General features: G+C 36.0%; 1 protein-coding gene across 4 annotated transcripts in view; it reads right to left on the minus strand.

The window, feature by feature from the left end:
- CLCN3 (Cl-/H+ antiporter 3) overlaps positions 1 to 17,754 on the minus strand; it is a 47,218-nt gene extending 29,464 nt beyond the window's left edge. Inside the window, exons 1-2 of one of the 4 annotated variants that reach the window (XM_087724592.1) lie at positions 17,617 to 17,754; positions 11,930 to 12,097 (exon numbers count right to left, since the gene is read on the minus strand). In XM_087724592.1, the coding sequence (XP_087580718.1) occupies positions 11,930 to 12,089 (160 nt within the window). In that variant the 5' untranslated portion in view covers positions 12,090 to 12,097; positions 17,617 to 17,754. Of the gene's footprint in view, positions 1 to 5,659; positions 5,869 to 11,929; positions 12,098 to 17,616 lie in introns of those variants that run through there. The other 3 variants (XM_087724594.1, XM_087724593.1, XM_087724595.1) reach the window with 3 other exon arrangements.
- Positions 17,755 to 17,903: the final 149 nt, after the last annotated feature.

Here is a 17,903-nt window from a genome sequence, read left to right on the forward strand (position 1 = left end):
GTCAATCTAGCAATCTAAAAAGCATTTAAATAGTAAAAGTGTCATGCTGACATAAACAATTTAATAATCTCATTTTTTTTAAAAAAATAGACACCAAGAAGCAATCTATATAGAAGATAAATATACAAGTATTTATCAAATCATCATTTAAATGTACGGATCCCCTTAAACTGCATTTTAACAGTATTACAGAAGGCATCTAGAAATTATGAAAAGGAATAAGACAAAGTCAAGAACAGAGCACTGTATGAAATTGAAGGATCTATAGAAAATATTGACATTGCAAACAGAAGGCAAATATACAGTATGATTAATATCCATAAAAAAGCCACTTGGGAGATCATCATGACTCAAAGTCCTATCCAACAGTAATCCTATCCAAAGTCCTATCCAACAACAGTAATCAAAAATGACAAGACAATTTACTGCCACTCTGAGGGAGGAAATAAAACTGTGCATATCCTTTAAAACAAGCATAAAATAAATTAGGGAGATGGGAGTAGTTTATAGTTTCATATCCAAAATAAAAGAAACTCAATCACGTAAATTGGAAAAAAATCTGAATTGAATTGAATACTTTATTTGGCCATGTAATTAGACACATAAGGAATTTATCTCTGGTGCAGAATCTCTCAGTGTACAGTATATGCTAAGCAACAGAATAATGATAGCCATAATAATGCCAATAAAAGGGGGTAGTAATGAAAATAATGAGACCAAATGCTAAGCATACTATAGCCATACTACGTGGGCAAATACACATAGACATTAAACAGCACTGTGAGCATTGATCTAATACCATTCCATCTATTTTCCAGATTTTCATCAAAGAAAATTTTCACATAATTACCTTCCTTGCACAATTATGTTTTTAGCAATCCAGGAAAGCAATCGTCTGAAGAAATGGTCTGAAAGTGTCCTTGGTAATAAGTGTCTCATCAAAATAGGTCACACACTACAAGAGTATTAGCTAACAAGTTTCAAGTAACATGTTTCAAAACAAGAGCAGAGAAACTTTCAGAACACAAGCTGCGTGAATGAATGACTACTTTAAAGCAGTCTCCCCCCCAAATCAAACGTGTCTTCTAACAATTTTCTTAATTCCCACTGAGTGGAAACAGCAGCTCTACTGACACGTTATATTGTGATCCTACGTGACTCTATTTTCCAACGTGTTTAGTTAAATTCCTAATTTTAGCTCTATGACCCAGTTATAATTCAAAACTAATCAGCTATCGTAGTTTCTTCTTGAAAAAAATATTGATTAAAAAAATTATGAATCATATAAAGTCATTTAAACATATACAATCTAACATTTCAATGTTCCAGAAACCAAATCTATTTCTTTCAAATAAATATGAATTAATACCATCAAATTCCAATATGGAATGGCTTTATTTCTCCTCCTTATGGCTATGAATTCCTTGATTTCTTATAATTAGACATTTTTAAAATAAATACAATACAAATTAATAGCAAACCCATTATTTCTCAACTAAACAGCTTATTAATAATAAGAACCAAAAAAGTGTAGTGGTTAACAGCACTAAATTAGGATCATGGAGGCCAAGATTCAAACCTCCAATTTGTCCTGAAGTTCAATGAGTGACTTTAGGGGAGACAAATATGTTTTCTGTCTACAAACATACATAGCAGGGGTGTCAAACTTGCATTGTCACGTCATCACATGACATATCACAATTTTTTCCCCTTTGCTAAAACGGGGGTGAGTGTGGTCAGCACATGATGCATACAGCCCCGCAGGCCGTGAGTTTGACACCCTTGATATATAGATAGTCCTTGATTTACAACCATAATTGGGATCAGGAGGTGGTTGAGTTGTGCCTGATTTTTCAATTTTTTTGTCATGGTTAAATAAATCATTATAGTTAAGTGAATCATGATTGTCTCAATAACTGCAATGATTCACTTAACAACTGCAATCCGGCTTCCCCCATTTACTTTGCTTTCCAGAAGCCAGCTGGGAACATTGCAAATGGCAATCACATGACCACAGGACAGCACAACTGTTATAAATACATACTGATTTCCAAGTACCTGAATTCTGATCACATACAGTGGGGAAGCTGCAATAGTTGGCAAATGTGGATCCCATATCTCAACAACCACTTTTTCCTTCAATATATTTCTGTTTTCCAACTGAATTCATTCTATATTTATTAAGATATACTTGCTACTATAATATAGCAACATATAATATAGATTGCTGAGATATGAGACCTAAAAATATTGTATGTTGTTCCACTAACTAGAAAAGTCAATAGGACTGGTTGTTTTGCTTAATTGGAAGACCTTGGAATAAAATTATGGATATTTATGTTTTGACTGACTGTTATTGTGAGTCACCTAAGATTATTGTGTATTTGATGGGGGGCCTTATCAGTTCCTTAAATCAATCAATCAATCAATCAATCAATCAATCAATCAATCAATCAATCACAGAATTGAATTTCTACCAACATATAATAATGCAAACAATAAAAGGCAACAATCTCTATAGTTAACTGTATTATGTATTAACTGCCTAACGTATAAACATAGTTTATTCCCTAATGGTTTTGCAATTTTTTAAACTGTACTCAAAAACTCATTTTTGTAATATTTGATCATACAAATATTTGAAATTATTAATTTCCCAGTAACACAGACATGCTTATAATTAGAAATGAGAAACCTGATAATGAAGTATAATACAGATGAACAAGACAGTTTCGACAAGGAAGAGATAAGGACTGACTTCCTGTTCTGTTGTTTTAAATCAAGTCTCTTTGAAACACGGTTGTCTACTAGACATTAAAAAACTCACATAAATTTCCACCTGTAGAGTATCCTGACTGCACCAACTATTCTTAACATTCAAATGACTCAGGAATGGGAAGACTACAGGGTTGAATATTCCTTAATCCCATAAATAAATGTTTCTTTTTTAAAAAAAAGAAGCTGCATAAGGATTTTTATGAACAAATATATTTTATTTTATTTTTTGTGCTCTACACAAGTGATTATATTTTAAAATTAACAGCAGAATGTCAGAAGGAAGGAACAATTTCTGAGATATATTACAATGTAAGAAAGAAAGAGAACAAAATGAAGTCTAGGTAACCTAGTATCAAGCATTCAACGGAGCATTTATATTTAATAATTGATGATAGTATTTTTGCAACATTTAACCTGCATTAAAAAAAAGAGAAAAATGGAACCAGTAGCTCCAATGTTAGCATGACAGGGAAAAACTGTTTTAATATTTCATAATTATATTGTTCAGCTGGTGAGAGTTACATCCCTATTTGGACTAATTGGAGTTTTTAACCTTCTTTCAAAATATTAGGATCAAGGCTCATCCATTTAAGATGCTTGGAGATTTCCAACACAAAATAGCTTCTTCACAAAATACATAACTTGTGGAATTCAATACTGCAAGGCATAGTGTTAGCCATTAACTTGACAGGCTGAAAAAGAAAACTAGACCTACTACTCTATAGTTTTCCAACGGGGTTAGACTAGTGATGGTGAACCTTTTGGGCTCATCTGGTTCTCACATAATTTTCAGAGTCCAGAGGCCATATAAAAGCACACCCTATTCTTGCATGGCGTCTGCAGCTTCCAAAGGTCATTCAAGAATGAATAATGCTTTCCAGCATAGTTGTTTTCAGGTGTTGGTGGATTTTGGCATGTTACCCAAAATGTTGTACTATCTCACCTTTGAAATGTTTATCTTAGATTTGTCATCAATGAATTAGAGTCAGTAGCATTTTTGAATATGGCAGCATGTCTTCAAATACCAATAGCAGAGGATAACAGCAGGAGAAGGATATATCTCCACTTTCTTATTGTATAACCTCCAGAATTTATAAGCCATGGTGAGAAACAAAATTCTGGTCTCAAATGGGCCTTGATTGATGGCTATCCTTACATTCTTATAGAAGAATCTCCATTCAAACAAAACAAGATTACATTCCCAATAATTCCCAAACTCAAGTCAAACATATATCAGTTTGACTTATATATCAGCTCACAGTTTGAAAATTTACATCAAAATCAAATCACCTATTACACACTGCAATAAAGTACATATATATATATATATATATATATATATATATATATATATATATATATATATATATATATATATATATATATATATATATATATATATATATATATATATATATATATATATAGGTACGAATCATATTCAGGGTTGACTTTTCCAGCTGATAAATGAGGAAAGTCAGCATGCATTGGTAGGAGTGAGATGTTCATAATTTTTTCTGTATTCTTTCACTATATATATAAGCATTTCTTTTAGTTTAAATGCCATATGACAGTCATATGCATTTTTTTTAGCAGTAGTTCACCAGAAGTTTACTTTGTCTGGTTATATAAGAATTCAATCTGCTATGTCACAGAAAAGATAACCTACTGTTCAATTTTAAATAAATACGAAACGAAAGGCATAAACAGTCTTAGTACATTTAGAGCAAAGTCCAGGCACACCCTAATCCTATTTAAAGATTTTATTCATTATACGTATGAATAAAGTTATCAGAAAAAGCCCACACATCTTTGAAATAAATGTCAGTAAGATTTTATTTTAGTTAATTTAGTTTATACAGGGGTGCTGAAAAGAAAGCATTTAAAAGAGAAAGTTTCATGGAAGCTCCATATTATAGAAATATAATAGAAAGCTTCACTAGTGCTACTTTACTAATTCTTTTTCCTGTAGCTCATAGTTTTAAGCTAAGACAGCAGCGTCCATGATAAATGCTGGAACTGGAAGAAGAAATGTTTAAAAACTGCCTATCATATTTGTGTGCTGTTTTGCATAATCACTCCATGTCACAATCACTTCTTTAGACTGTAACAGCCATATTAACCAGAAAAATACATGTCTGCTACTATTTGAACAACAGACTCGCTGTGAATTGTCAGCTCCTCGAATTAATCCCTCTCCTTCTCCCATAACCTGAAAACTGCTCATCCTCTAACAATGCTTCAAAGCACCTGATAAAAGAAAAGGCATAAAAATATTTTTACAGCAAACGATGTTTCTAATGGCATATCAATAGAAAAAATAGCATTGAAATCAAAACTTCCAAAGATTGCAAATAAAAACTAATATAACCCATTTTGTTTTTACAATGAAGGACTTGTTTTAAATCATGCAGTAAATTCATATTTCACCAGACATTCAGAATGCCATGAAGGAGTTAATGCTAAACAGCACGTAGAGAGACTTCAACGCCCAGTATGAACAGCATTCTCTTTCACTGAGGAGTCAAAATAGCTTCCTTGATTAATTCTGGTCATTCTAGTTATTCTAGCAGCCATTGCTATGGGGTAATATTACACAATTTACATCAAAGCTTAAGTCTTCTGTTTTTAAAAAAAAGAAAACCAGATACCAAAGATGGAGTCGCTTGCTGATGATCTTAAAAAAAAAATGGCTTATCAACAAGGAAGCACAATCCATGTAGGTAGATCTAGTGTAAAACAAATGAGAGGCTTGCCAAAAATGCAGTATTTAAAAGAAACAAAAACAAAAATAAAAAAAAGCTTCTCTCTCACTCTGAAAGTAACTGGCCACATGACAAAAAGATAAAAGAAACTAAATCACAACACAAATTTTCTATACCTCTTTTATGCAACTCTCTTAATGGAATGCCATCTCCTCCCCCATCGTATGGTAAATAAGGATCAGAAGATACTTCCATGAGCTTGACAAAAGGAGTTTTAAGGGGACAACAGCCACAGCGTTTCTTATAGCACAGCAGCAGACCGAGAAGCTGCCATATTCAATCAGGATTTGGACTGTGTGCGGCTTATTGCAGCAACTCCGTTCTTCCACGATCGATGATGTCATCAAAGGGAAATTATTGCAGCCTGGTTGCTACTGACTACAATCTAGGAGTGCTTAAAGGTGGAACAGCAGACTTAATTTATGAAGTCTGCTGTTTCTGAAGGTGACTAAGCCTGAAGTAAAGCAGAATAAACTGGTTTAAGGAAGTCCAAGCTAAATCAAGCAACATCAGCTTCTATTCATGTCTAAGCACTGAAAAGGCAGCCATAAAAGCCTTACAGCTTGTTCTTTATACAGTCCAAATATTAGAGATTCATTTCTCTAAGAAAAAAAACAATCCAGTAGTATCCAATACTTACATTTTATGTTTAGATCTAGATCTGTAAATTATTACTAACTAGCAGACACAAATCACAAAATGGCTTAAAATAATGAATTTATATTCACATTCAAAAAATGAAAAGTTTGCAGTCATTTAATATATTTCATTTTAAGAATGCCATTGTAATCACTTAACCAATGCAAAAATCTAAGTAAAACATTCTCTTTTAAAGCTTAAAGAAATTTACAACTGTGATAGCAAACAGATACTGGACTGGTATATGCCCTCAACTTACAGCCAGTTAGGAATGTGATCTACAGTTTGATGTGTGACCCTAGTTACACCAAAAGGAGCATACTACGCAGATGCCATATGAGGTGCGAATCATATTCAGGGTTGACTTTTCCGGCTGATAAATGAGGAAAGTCAGCATGCATTGGTAGGAGTGAGACGTTCATAATTTTTTCTGTATTCTTTCACTAGTGCATCTTGCCTTTGTAAAGCTGGCAGTGCTATATGGCTCAGAACAAGAAGCCAGCAATTTGGAGTGGTTTTAATACATCTGCTTATAATCCTCAAGGTGTCACTGAATCTGGCATCTATCTAACTAGTATGGTAGCTGTTAAGCCATACAGGGGCATAGTATTCTGCTGTGGATTAGATCAACCCTGGAGTATGTTGTTCTTAGTATTGATTTTTGCCACTGTTTTCTCTAGGTGTATCTTATAGGAAAGAGCTTGATACAATGTTACTCCAAGTACTTTGGATGAGGATTATAAGGGCATAAATTGTTTTTTTAAAACAATTTTATTTGTTTTTAAACAAGGACAAACAAACATAAAAATAAAAAAACCATCTTCCATTACAAATTGTAGAAAGTGTGTCAGTTGGTTACAGTATTTCCATGCATCTCTTCCATAATCACCACCTGTTTTTCATATCAAATCACATATTTTAAATTCACCTATATTCATGTATATCACAATTATTATATCTCGACCTTAATTTGAGTATAATTGTTTTTACGTCCTTTTATATATAATATTCAAAATCTAGAATAAGATTATATAACATTCCATTAAATCATCCTAAAATCATGCAATCACAATACATCATTATAACATATTCTAGATAAAGCTTTTAAACCTCCTCTCATAATCTCCATCTGTTGTTTATATAAAATTTCATATTATCAAACTAATATAACTACATGCATTGTTATCATTATTAATCATTATTTAACTATTGTTGCTTCATTTTATACATACTACTAGTAAACTAAATTTAGCTTAATTTTTATTATACATTTTCATTGCATCAACCTGTATCCCTCCAGCAATAGTATGGTCTTATATCTCTTGCCATTTGTAACATTGATGTTCTAGTTATTTTCTTAATAAATCTTGTATAAACCTCCCTTGGCCACATGATGTTCCTTTCGTATCTCACAAAAGCTTGAAACCCAATATCTGCTCTTTCCATCAGCTTATCTTTGGTTATTGCTAGTGCTTCTATCAAGATTTTTCTCCTTATCTCCGTCAATTTTTCCCTCTTTTCTTCTGTGCTTTGAAGTCTGGGGTAGAGTTCCAATCCACACATCTCCCCTATCCATATTCTGCTCTTGCCATTACCAACCACACTCACTTTGTTGTCAGTATCCACAATTTTCTTATCTCTTTGCTCATTTTTTTTCTTCCATTTTTTGAACTCTGTCCTCCACTTTCTTCATTTGGCAAACATCCCCAGTTTCTCCATCAGATTTTTCTGTTTTGTATTCCATATTCTCCCATCTTTTTCAATTCTCTCTGTCACAACTAATAGATTTTGAATTTCAAACATAATTATTTGCAATGTTACAGTTTCTTTTTCCTGCTCAGCCATTCTTTCAATTTTGCAGACACTGCCACTATAGGGTTCAAGACTATTTTAATAAACTTCAAACAGGTTCATTTATTATCTTTCAAATCAAAATGTTGTCTTCCCTCCAATAACTAGTGATAGAACTTCCAAAAGGCTCCTGTATAAACAACTTGTGCTCTTCCTACTATCACTGTCAGTAAACAATCTAAAAGAACCTTGACTCTCAAGTGATCAAAGAGAAAGAAGAAAAAACAATGTATCCAGCCTCCAGCCTCTAAGTGGCAGTGTAACTGCTTTTCCTCCTGTTGTTACAACCCTCTTTATAATCCTTATTTTCTTCTTTATATTCCAAGCGTAAGAAAGAAAAAAACCCTTAAATGGAGATCAAAAACAATCAAATCAAGGATTATAAAAAAAGGAGAATTTTAATCCATAGGTATAAGCAAAAGTGAAAAAAGAAGAAAGAATTAATCCATTCAGTTTAAAAAACAGGGAGCCCCTGCAAAAGTTCAAAGTGAAAAAAAGAAAAAAATAGAAACTAGATAACACACTAAGTTCAATGCAGATCAATTTCGCCGCCTACAGTATTTTGTCGTTAATCTTAACTTAACTTAAAGATTTTTCTTGGGTAGTCTCTTCCTCTGATAATAAAATTTCCTCACCAATTCAACACTTTCTCTTTTAGCTTTCTTCCTGTTCCGGAGTTGTTCCAACTTCAGCAGCTTCATTAGCTGCGTTTCTGTCGTCAGAAAAAAAGGCTGTTCCTGGATCTTTCAGGGACTTTGCAGTGTCCCTGAGATCAGCAGGAGGTGCCGTTCTCAATCACTGTCTCTGCGGGACAGTTTAGGTCCAAATGGACCATCCTGCGGCAGGAATTTGACATTGATCTCGGAACACCTAGATCACACGTCGTGCCGTCGCGATGTCAGGTATCTTCTCTTAGGGGCGTAAATTATTGTTTAGTAGACTTCATATACTAGTTTATTAAAATGGAAGTATATAGTTACCGTTTTGCTGATGCTAGAAGTAAGCCTACAGTCTTTTAAGAATTTCCCCAAGATTTTAAGATCTTTGAACAGAAGCTATTAGCTACCTCCATGTATTTTTCTTATACTGCTATGCCAAATCATCAGTGTATCCAAATTTGCATCCCCTTATCGCCAGCATATCTGATATATTTAAGTTGAATAGTGTAGGTGCCATTACAGAGCCTTGTGGGAGGCCATTGTTTAATCTTCTTACCTTACTTACATTATCCCCCATTATTATCTGAAAGGACTTATGTCTCAGCATGTTATTAATTAGCGGGGAAAATTTTTTGCAGGGATAATATGGCACAATTTGTACAACAACCCATCCTTCCAAATTGTGTCTATGCCGCAGTGTGTATGGCCATGGTTTTAAGACCTCATTGGAAACCTACTTCAATATAACCTGTTAGGCTTAGCATCTGGCCTATACAGCTCCGGTCTTGTCGGAAGCAAACTTATTCCATGGGCAGACATTCCTCTATTATGGGACCCATCATGTTTATAATTAAACTTTCCAGGAATTTGTAACAAGAGCTCAAAAGGATGATTGAGTGATAGTTTTCAACTCTGTTTTGTGGTTTGTTAGGTTTTAGAAGTAATATTATTTTAGCTTTTTTTGAATTCTGGTGGGAGACAGCCATTGGAAACTATGTCTGAGAGGAATTTACCAATCTAATTCTACCTGCATCTTGTTTATCAGTAATTCTGGATGAATACCATCATTCATCCAGAATGTGTTTTACCACATTCCAGAGTACCAATGGCAGTGTCAATTTCCTTTATAGAGAAGGGACAAGAGTACTCAGAAAACATTCAGCCTGACACCGAAAAACTTAAAGATGAGATTGGAGTGTCCTTTCACCATTGGAACTTTGGAGAGAGATAACTAAAGATACAACTATTTGGCTATTTGGTAAGGGGTTACATAGAGTGTTTGTTCTGTGGGTTGCTCTATTTTCCATGTTTCCTTAATAGACTCCAAGCTTTCCTGATGGATTTGCTGAAATTCTGTGTATTGTTTCCACTTCTTACATCAAGCTGCATCATTAGCAATCTCCGGATGACCACTCTGTAAGAATACCTGGTAGAGTCCTTTAGTATCTTTTCCAACCTGGGATGTACTAAATCCTTGAGGAATATGTCTTTTTGCCAAGGTGATTATTGTCTTCAAAAATTTATGATATAGTGCTGACTACTTGGTGGAATTTACTGCATAGTTTTATCAAGATTTGAAGGCACTGAGGAATCTGTAAGGAAATATTTCTGAGACAATGACCCAATGGGTCACAGGTTGTCTAGTTTCAGTTAACAATAACACTGTGAAGCACAGGATGTATTGTGATAATGCAACACTAGTGGTAAGATACATTGGGATTTAAAATACCATATTTTTCGGTCTATAAGACGCACTCCCCCCACAAAAAAAGTGGATGAAAATGTCTGTGAGTCTTATAGAGCAAATGTTGCCGAAGCCCCACCCACCTGCCAGCCCCCACCCTTTGGGCATTTTCAGCCTTTATGTGCCCCGTTTTTAGCCTCCACACATCCCGTTTTCGGCCCGTTCCAGGTGGTGGGTTTTCCTGGAACAGGCTGAAAATGGATGCGTGGAGGCCAAAAATGGGGCACACAGAGGCCAAAAATGGGCCACGCGGAGGTGGTGACCATCCCCACAGCCTGGCACAGCTGATCGTTGGTATTCTAGGTGGCCGATCCAACCGCCAATCAGTTGCTCATGCTAAATCAGGCTGTGATAACGTGCTGAAGCTGATCAGGCTGTTTGCTGTAAGAAAGCTAGCCAGATGAATACCAATGGATGCTGGGAGGCAGAGGCAGATTTTTTAAAATTGTTTTCCTCCCGAAAAACTAGATGTGTCTTATGGTCCAGAGTGTCTTATAGTTCAAAAAATACAGTAGCTAAGTATGGAAATTATTAGATATTTATTCTGACAGTAAAAGAATGCTATTTCCAGTAAGTTGGTTTAATTGAAAACAAATGTATGACAAAGCATAATCATTTCTTTTAGTTTGCTATGATTGGAAACACCAATGCATGCTACAGACAACATACGTCTTCGTTATCAGTCACAAGTAAATTGTTTAAAATTGTATTTCTGGTTGCTCACAAAACAAATACTACTGCACATGGGAAACTGGGAAACATTCCCCAATTAACTAGACATTTTATCTCAGATTGTAGCACCAGTAAGTTTTGCTCTCAAAATGAAGCTTAAGTTCCTGCTTTGCGTTACTTCCATTCCATTTCCAGATTCTTCTGGGTTGTTTATTATCTACAGTTGTGATGTCTGAATTTAGCAATTATAGCTGTCACAACTCAGAATCTGCCTCTAAATCCAAATCAAAGACCTAATTCAGCTCATGTTTTCAATTCTAATGAGAGACAAACAATGATTTGCACTAACTGTAGTTTTCCTAATTTAGAGGTTATATCTAAAACTATAAAAATCAGAACCAGGAAATGAAAGGGGCATTAGGATTCATGGGCTCAAGCTGTAGCTCCAAATACAAGAAAGCCATATGATATATCAGTACAGTTATTTGTTTCATTTTATATTACATTTATATTAAAAAGTCAATTTCTATTCTTAATGCACCACTGTCTCTAAAAAAGCTATACCACAATGCCATATTACTAATGTTAAAGCAGGGGCTGCGTGTTGGGAAATGGACTGTGCAAATGGCAGGCGAGTGCACAAACCTTAATTTGTGCATGCACAGGAGCTAGGTTTCATGCACGAAATCATCCCCTCACCACCACCGTCACCACTGCTGCAGGTCCATGGAATGAGAAAGGTTAGGGACTACTGTATTAGATGATATACCGGTAAATGAAAGTAATTAATTAAAGAACATAGCAGTAATATACAGACTCACCAATAGATACGTCACCATCTAATAAATTGTCATCCTCAGAAGTCTGGAAATCCATGATAACACCAGCTCCATCTAGCAATTCTTCATCACTACTAGCACTAGTTATGCTGTTGTAACTATTTCTATAGTAACCTCTAGGGAACAGTTGTTCAGACTCCATTTAGCTTCCTTTGTAAGCAAAAAGAAGAAGACAGAAATAATTAGATGTACACTTCTCTTTAAAGAGAAAAAACAAAAAGGAATTTTAAAGTAATATACATGCTATAAGTGGAATATTTCAATGAAGCTATGGTTAACAGAGTGAGGGGTCTGTGAGACTCTTTGAGTTTGGTTGTTTTCTTGCAGACATTTTATTAGCCAAATTAGATAACATCATCAATGCTAGTCCACTAGCACTGATAATGTTATCTAGTCCGGGCAATGGAGCATATGAAAGAAAACAACCACGCTGAGAGGACCCCCTCATGTCAACCCTGAGCTATAAATATTCTCTCTTATTGTTAACAGAGAATATTATTTACACAAGAGAAGGTGCTGAAAATTATTTAAAGGCAATTTAAAAATTTTAATGAAATTTTGACTTTAATATTTTGAATGTTCCTGGCACTAATGTATTGTTTATACTACAAAAACTACATAACTTCAAAAAATAATTTTCCCTGCCAAAAACATTTTTTGAAATCTACAGAAATTATTAAATGTGTTCTTAAGAAAATACTACATTTCCAAAAATGATGACTGAAGGAAATATTTCTTAATGGAAGGACAGAAAGATGATAAACATATAAGCATATAAAATATAGGCTATGAATGAAAGGAGTTTCTTTTGCACAATGGAAAAAAGGGGCAATGAACAAATATAAGAGAAAACTGAAAAGCATAAAAGTGTGATGAGAACAAATTTCTCTGCTAATAACCTGAGGGCATATTTTGTATCTAAGGGTGATTTGCTTATTCATAATTTTCTATCAGAAAAATTTCATAATTATAACACCTGAGTTTCAATACAGGTAGTCCTTGACTTATTATTCATTTAGTGACAATTCAAAGTTATAATGGCACTGCAAAAAGTCACCTATGACTGTTTTTCACACTTACAAATGTTGCAGCATCCCCCATGGTCACACGATCAAAATTCAGACACTTGACAACTGGCATATATTTATGACAGATGCACTGTTCCAGGATCATGTAATTACCATTTATAACCTCCCTAGCTGGCTAATGACAAGCAAAGTCAATAGGAGAAGCCAGATTCCCTTAACAACTGCATGATTCACGTAACTGCGGTGATTTGCTTAACAACTGTGACAAAAAAGGTCATAAAATGGGACACAATTCATTTAGCAATTGTCTTGCTTAGCAAAATAAACTTTGGGCTCCATTGTAGTCATGGTTATTTGTAGTTTACTGCGCATCACTGCCCCAATTCACATAGTAAGCATAGTAAGCGTAAGACATTCAACCTTCAGCAAGTAGAAAGTTTGGCTTGCAACTTTATATCTCATTGGCAATCTCTCTAACAAGGAGGGAAATTGGTGAAATCTTTATGCTCAGAACCTGGAAAATGTTCCCTGAATCTCAGCCAATATTAAATATTATTTGATTTTTTAAAAACTCTTGTCTATTGTTTTTAAATTTAACATGCTATACTGATGTATAATACATAAAAGTGGAATTCATGCAATCTTGGAATCAACATGTTTACTGGGTTTGTCTTGCAGCCTGGAGGACACAAGCGTCATGTGCTGGCCGTTTAGTGAAGGGGGAAAAGTTGTGATATGTCATGTGACGACACGAGTTTGACACCCCTGGATATATAGTGACATAGTTTCAATTGAATATTTACAATACTTTTCTGAGACATTCAAAACTAGAAAATAACTCCAAAATCTTTTTAGATGATTGCCTGTTATTTGTATGGTTGTGGTTTGGGGTTTATTGGATTTATATGCCACCCTTCTCCCAAGGACTCAGGGCAGCGTACAACATTAAAAAAAACACATAATACAAAAGTTAAAAAAAATTAAATAGAATATCCCAAACAAACCCAATTAGAATTAATAACATTTTTTTAAAAATTCGATTAAAATTAACAATGATCAATAATTTATTTTGTTTTGTTCAGGCCAGGCTGGCTTGAAAAGCCAACTTTTTAGGGCACGTCGGAAGGACCGGAGGTCGGGGATTATACGAAACTCCGGGGGCAGCTCATTCCAGAGGGAAGGCGCTCCCACAGAGAAGGCTCTCCCCCTGGGGGTCACTAGCCGACACTGTCTGGCCGATGGCACCCTGAGGAAGCCAACTCTGTGGGATCGCACTGGACGGTGGGAGGCTACAGATGGCAGTAGGTGGTCTCACAGGTATCCTGGGCGTAAGCCATGGAGCGCTTGAAAGGTCATAATTAGTACCTTGAATCACACCCGGAAGACAATCAGCAACCAGTGCAGGCCGCCTAAAAGGGGTGTAACATGGGAGCACCTAGGTGCCCCCATGATAACCCGTGCAGCCGCATTCTGGACCAGTTGAAGCCTCTGGGTGCTCTTCAAGGGCAGCCCCATGTAGACAGTGTTACAGTAGTCCAGGCGAGAAAGGACGAGGGCATGAGTGACTGTGCACAGAGCATCCCGATCCAGGAAGGGGCGCAAATGACGTACCAAGCGAACCTGGTAAAAGGTCCCCCTGGTCACTGCCGTCAGGTGTTCTTCTAAACTAAACCGCGTATCCAGGATGCCCAGATTGCAGGCCCTCTCTGAGGGGGCTAAAATTTCTCCCCCTTTTTTCAATGCCATTGTAACTTTGAACAGTCACTAAGTGAACTACTTCAAGTCAAAGACTTCCTGTACTATACAGGTATTATGTGGGCAAACCTTGGAAGTCTAATACTGAACATATTGCTGCATTATGGACCAGTTGAAGCTTCAGAATGCTCTTCAAAGGACATAGAGCACATTGCAATAATACAAGTAGAAGGGGACTAAAGCATGAGTGACAATAAGCAATACCTCTTGATCTAGGAATTGGTACAACTGGTGCATAAGATATAATTGTGCAAAGGTTCACCTGACCATGCTGCCATCTGCTCAACTGTTACCTATCCAGAATCAATTACAGAAAATCATTGGATTTGAGGGGCCTTAAAGCTCACAGTCACTCAGTCTTATCAAGGTTGAGCTGAAGCCAATTCCTTATCATCCAGACCTACACACCTTCCAGGACCTGAGAAAGCACATCAACAGTATCACTTAAGTGATTCAGGCATGAAGTACCTGGATATGATCAGTGTACTTAATTTTAATAGTTCAGTTAAATACCAATCAGACCAGAGGTTTCCAAATCTTTTCAGGACAGAGAAAATGATAGTTTAAAAAAGTTCTCAGAACCCCTAATCAACAAGGACATCTCTAATGATAAAAAAAATAATTTGGCCTTAAGACTCCCACATAACCAACCTCATCAAGTTCTTTTGAAAATTAGAAAACAGTTTGAAAAACCTTGAATTATATTTAAAGAAATCCAGAAAACTGAAAAGTAGCAAAGTTGTTGCCAAACCAATTAGTGTAATATTCCATATTCAATCCCTGTATTTACAATATATTTAATTCATTCTTCTTGAATGACCATCAGCTGTATTATGTATACATAATCACAACTCATGAGTGTCATATGACTTCAAAAATTATATTAAACTTATTTAAAAATCATATGTTTAGCATTCCTAATAGTAACACAATGTATCCATAGTATTGCAGGGTTGGATTATTTGTATTATTGACCCTAAAACTTTGATTGCCACCAATAGGAAGATAATTTTAAATAATTTTTACTCCATAAGAAACTGGATAAAAACTATCAAACTTAAAAGGTATTCAATTCCACAATAAAAAGAAAGTTCCAGATTTTTAATAGCAAGAGCAGACTTATATACCACTTCATAGTGCTTTACAGCTCCCTCTATGCAGTGGTGGGTTGCAGGTGGTACGCCGCAATACGGGCGTACCGGAGCACTGGGTACTGTTCCGGTACAGTGCTCCAGACCACCCGACTGCCCATGCTCCTTACCTGTCTTGAAACTCTTTGGTGCTTCCGCGCACGGCGCATACAGCGCCTGCACGACGCTCCCCCAAGCCGCTGGAGTGTCACGGAGGTATCCCTGGACGGTAAGATCCATGTGCGCACTGCGCACGTTCATGTGGAGGATGCCAGGCCAGAACCCACCACTGCCTCTAAGTAGTTTACACAGTTAGCATATTGTCCCCAACAATCCGGGTCCTCGTTTTACTGACCTTAGAAGGATGGAAGGTTGAGTGAACCTTGAGTTGGTCGAACTTTTTAATCAAAAAGTTTTATAATAAAATTTGGGAACATATTCAAGGAATATTAAGATCTAACATACCAAATCTTTGGTATATTAAGGGACATAATAAAAAGAGAACTCTGCATTGTTTACATTCCTCTAATAATAACTATAGTGCCTTGCTGAGATGCATAGGTCTGTCCTACATCCTGGAATCTAAAGGAAAATATCTTGGCAGGAAGAGAAGTATGAGGACAATGATTATGCAACTTAAAATTTAGATTCAAAATTTGGAACAAAAGAAGATCAAGCACAGTCAATTGGATTAAAACTTTTCTAATGAAAGATGGCCTTACGCGAGTAGTTTCATACACACAATATTCTAAAACAAGTTGTGGCTAGGCTTAACCTATCTCCAAAGTCACACCAAGGTAATGATTTTGATTAAAACAGATAGCATTAAGCATAGCCTAAAAATCACAACAACCTCCTCCTTTTGCCTTCTCAGGAAAGGCATTGTCACTGCTTCAAGTACATTTTAAAAGAAACATTGTAGGAAGCATCCTACAGAAACATTTACCTATGGATGTCTTCTTTCATTCAGTTAAAATTAACTCTTCACACATATTATTCAATTCACAAGATACAAACAGCAATTTAATGAGGTCATCTCTTACAGGACAGATTCCAAAAGAATATTCATGGAACAAGGAAGAAATTACTGAATACAAGAAAGATTGCCCACTCTTTTTCTTTTTCATCCATACAGTAGGGATATTTTGTCCAATAAGATACCATATAAAGTTTCTCCCTTTTTTCCAGAAAGGAGAAAAGGAGAGCAATAAAAAGTAAAGCAGCATCAAAGTCAACAGTTTAAAATCCTTGTAAAATATTACCTTTTTAAAAAAGAAAAAAGAAACACAGCACAACCTTTGATTTCAAATGTGCTAAGACTGTAACTCCCAGAATTTTCAGAAACTTGTTCTAACACTTCCAGAAAGCATCAGGATGAGGAACGCTGGCTTCAGCACTTCTCAGAGGAAAACTTTATTAGTTAACCTCCTGCTACTATAAAGTCTAGGGTAGAACAGCTAGAGCTTGAGACAATGCTTGTCTTTTCATTCCCGTTTTAGATGTAACATATATAGAAAGGCAGGCTTGCCACCACCATCTCTCTTGCAGTTAAATGGCGGCGGGAGGAGGAGGGAGGAGTGTGTTTGTCTGGTGAAGGATGCCGGCAACATCTCTAGCTAAATCACATCTCTTTCACTCACGCATATATATATGCATCTACTGTAATGTTTGTCACACTCTGGTTTTGCGATCGCGCCTCTGAAAACGATTCCTATCTCTATCCCCGATCTAGCGCCCGGGCTAAAATCCGCCCTACCTGGCCGCGTGGCGCCGCCTGGTGATTCCTGGAGAGGGTCTCACACATCCTCCTGCACCTGAGCTGGGAAGAAAATCCAGGACTCTCCGAGAAAGGGGTGGGACTTCGTAGAGGCAGGACGAACTTCTCGACATCAAATCTTACCAACCAATCAACTTCCGACGCCGTTCGCATAACAGAAGCTTTTTTAGATGGAGAGGTAAGCTTTCTGTGCCGCGCAAGCGCAGAGAAGGACTTTATTAATGGGCCTGGCACTAGAAGCCTCGTTCCAATTGGTTTGCGACTTT

The sequence above is a fragment of the Thamnophis sirtalis genome, unplaced genomic scaffold (genome assembly GCF_051295495.1).
Source record: "Thamnophis sirtalis isolate CommonGarterSnake01/CBP01778 unplaced genomic scaffold, rThaSir2_p1.2 scaffold_10, whole genome shotgun sequence".
NCBI classification, from domain to species: Eukaryota; Metazoa; Chordata; class Lepidosauria; order Squamata; family Natricidae; genus Thamnophis; species Thamnophis sirtalis.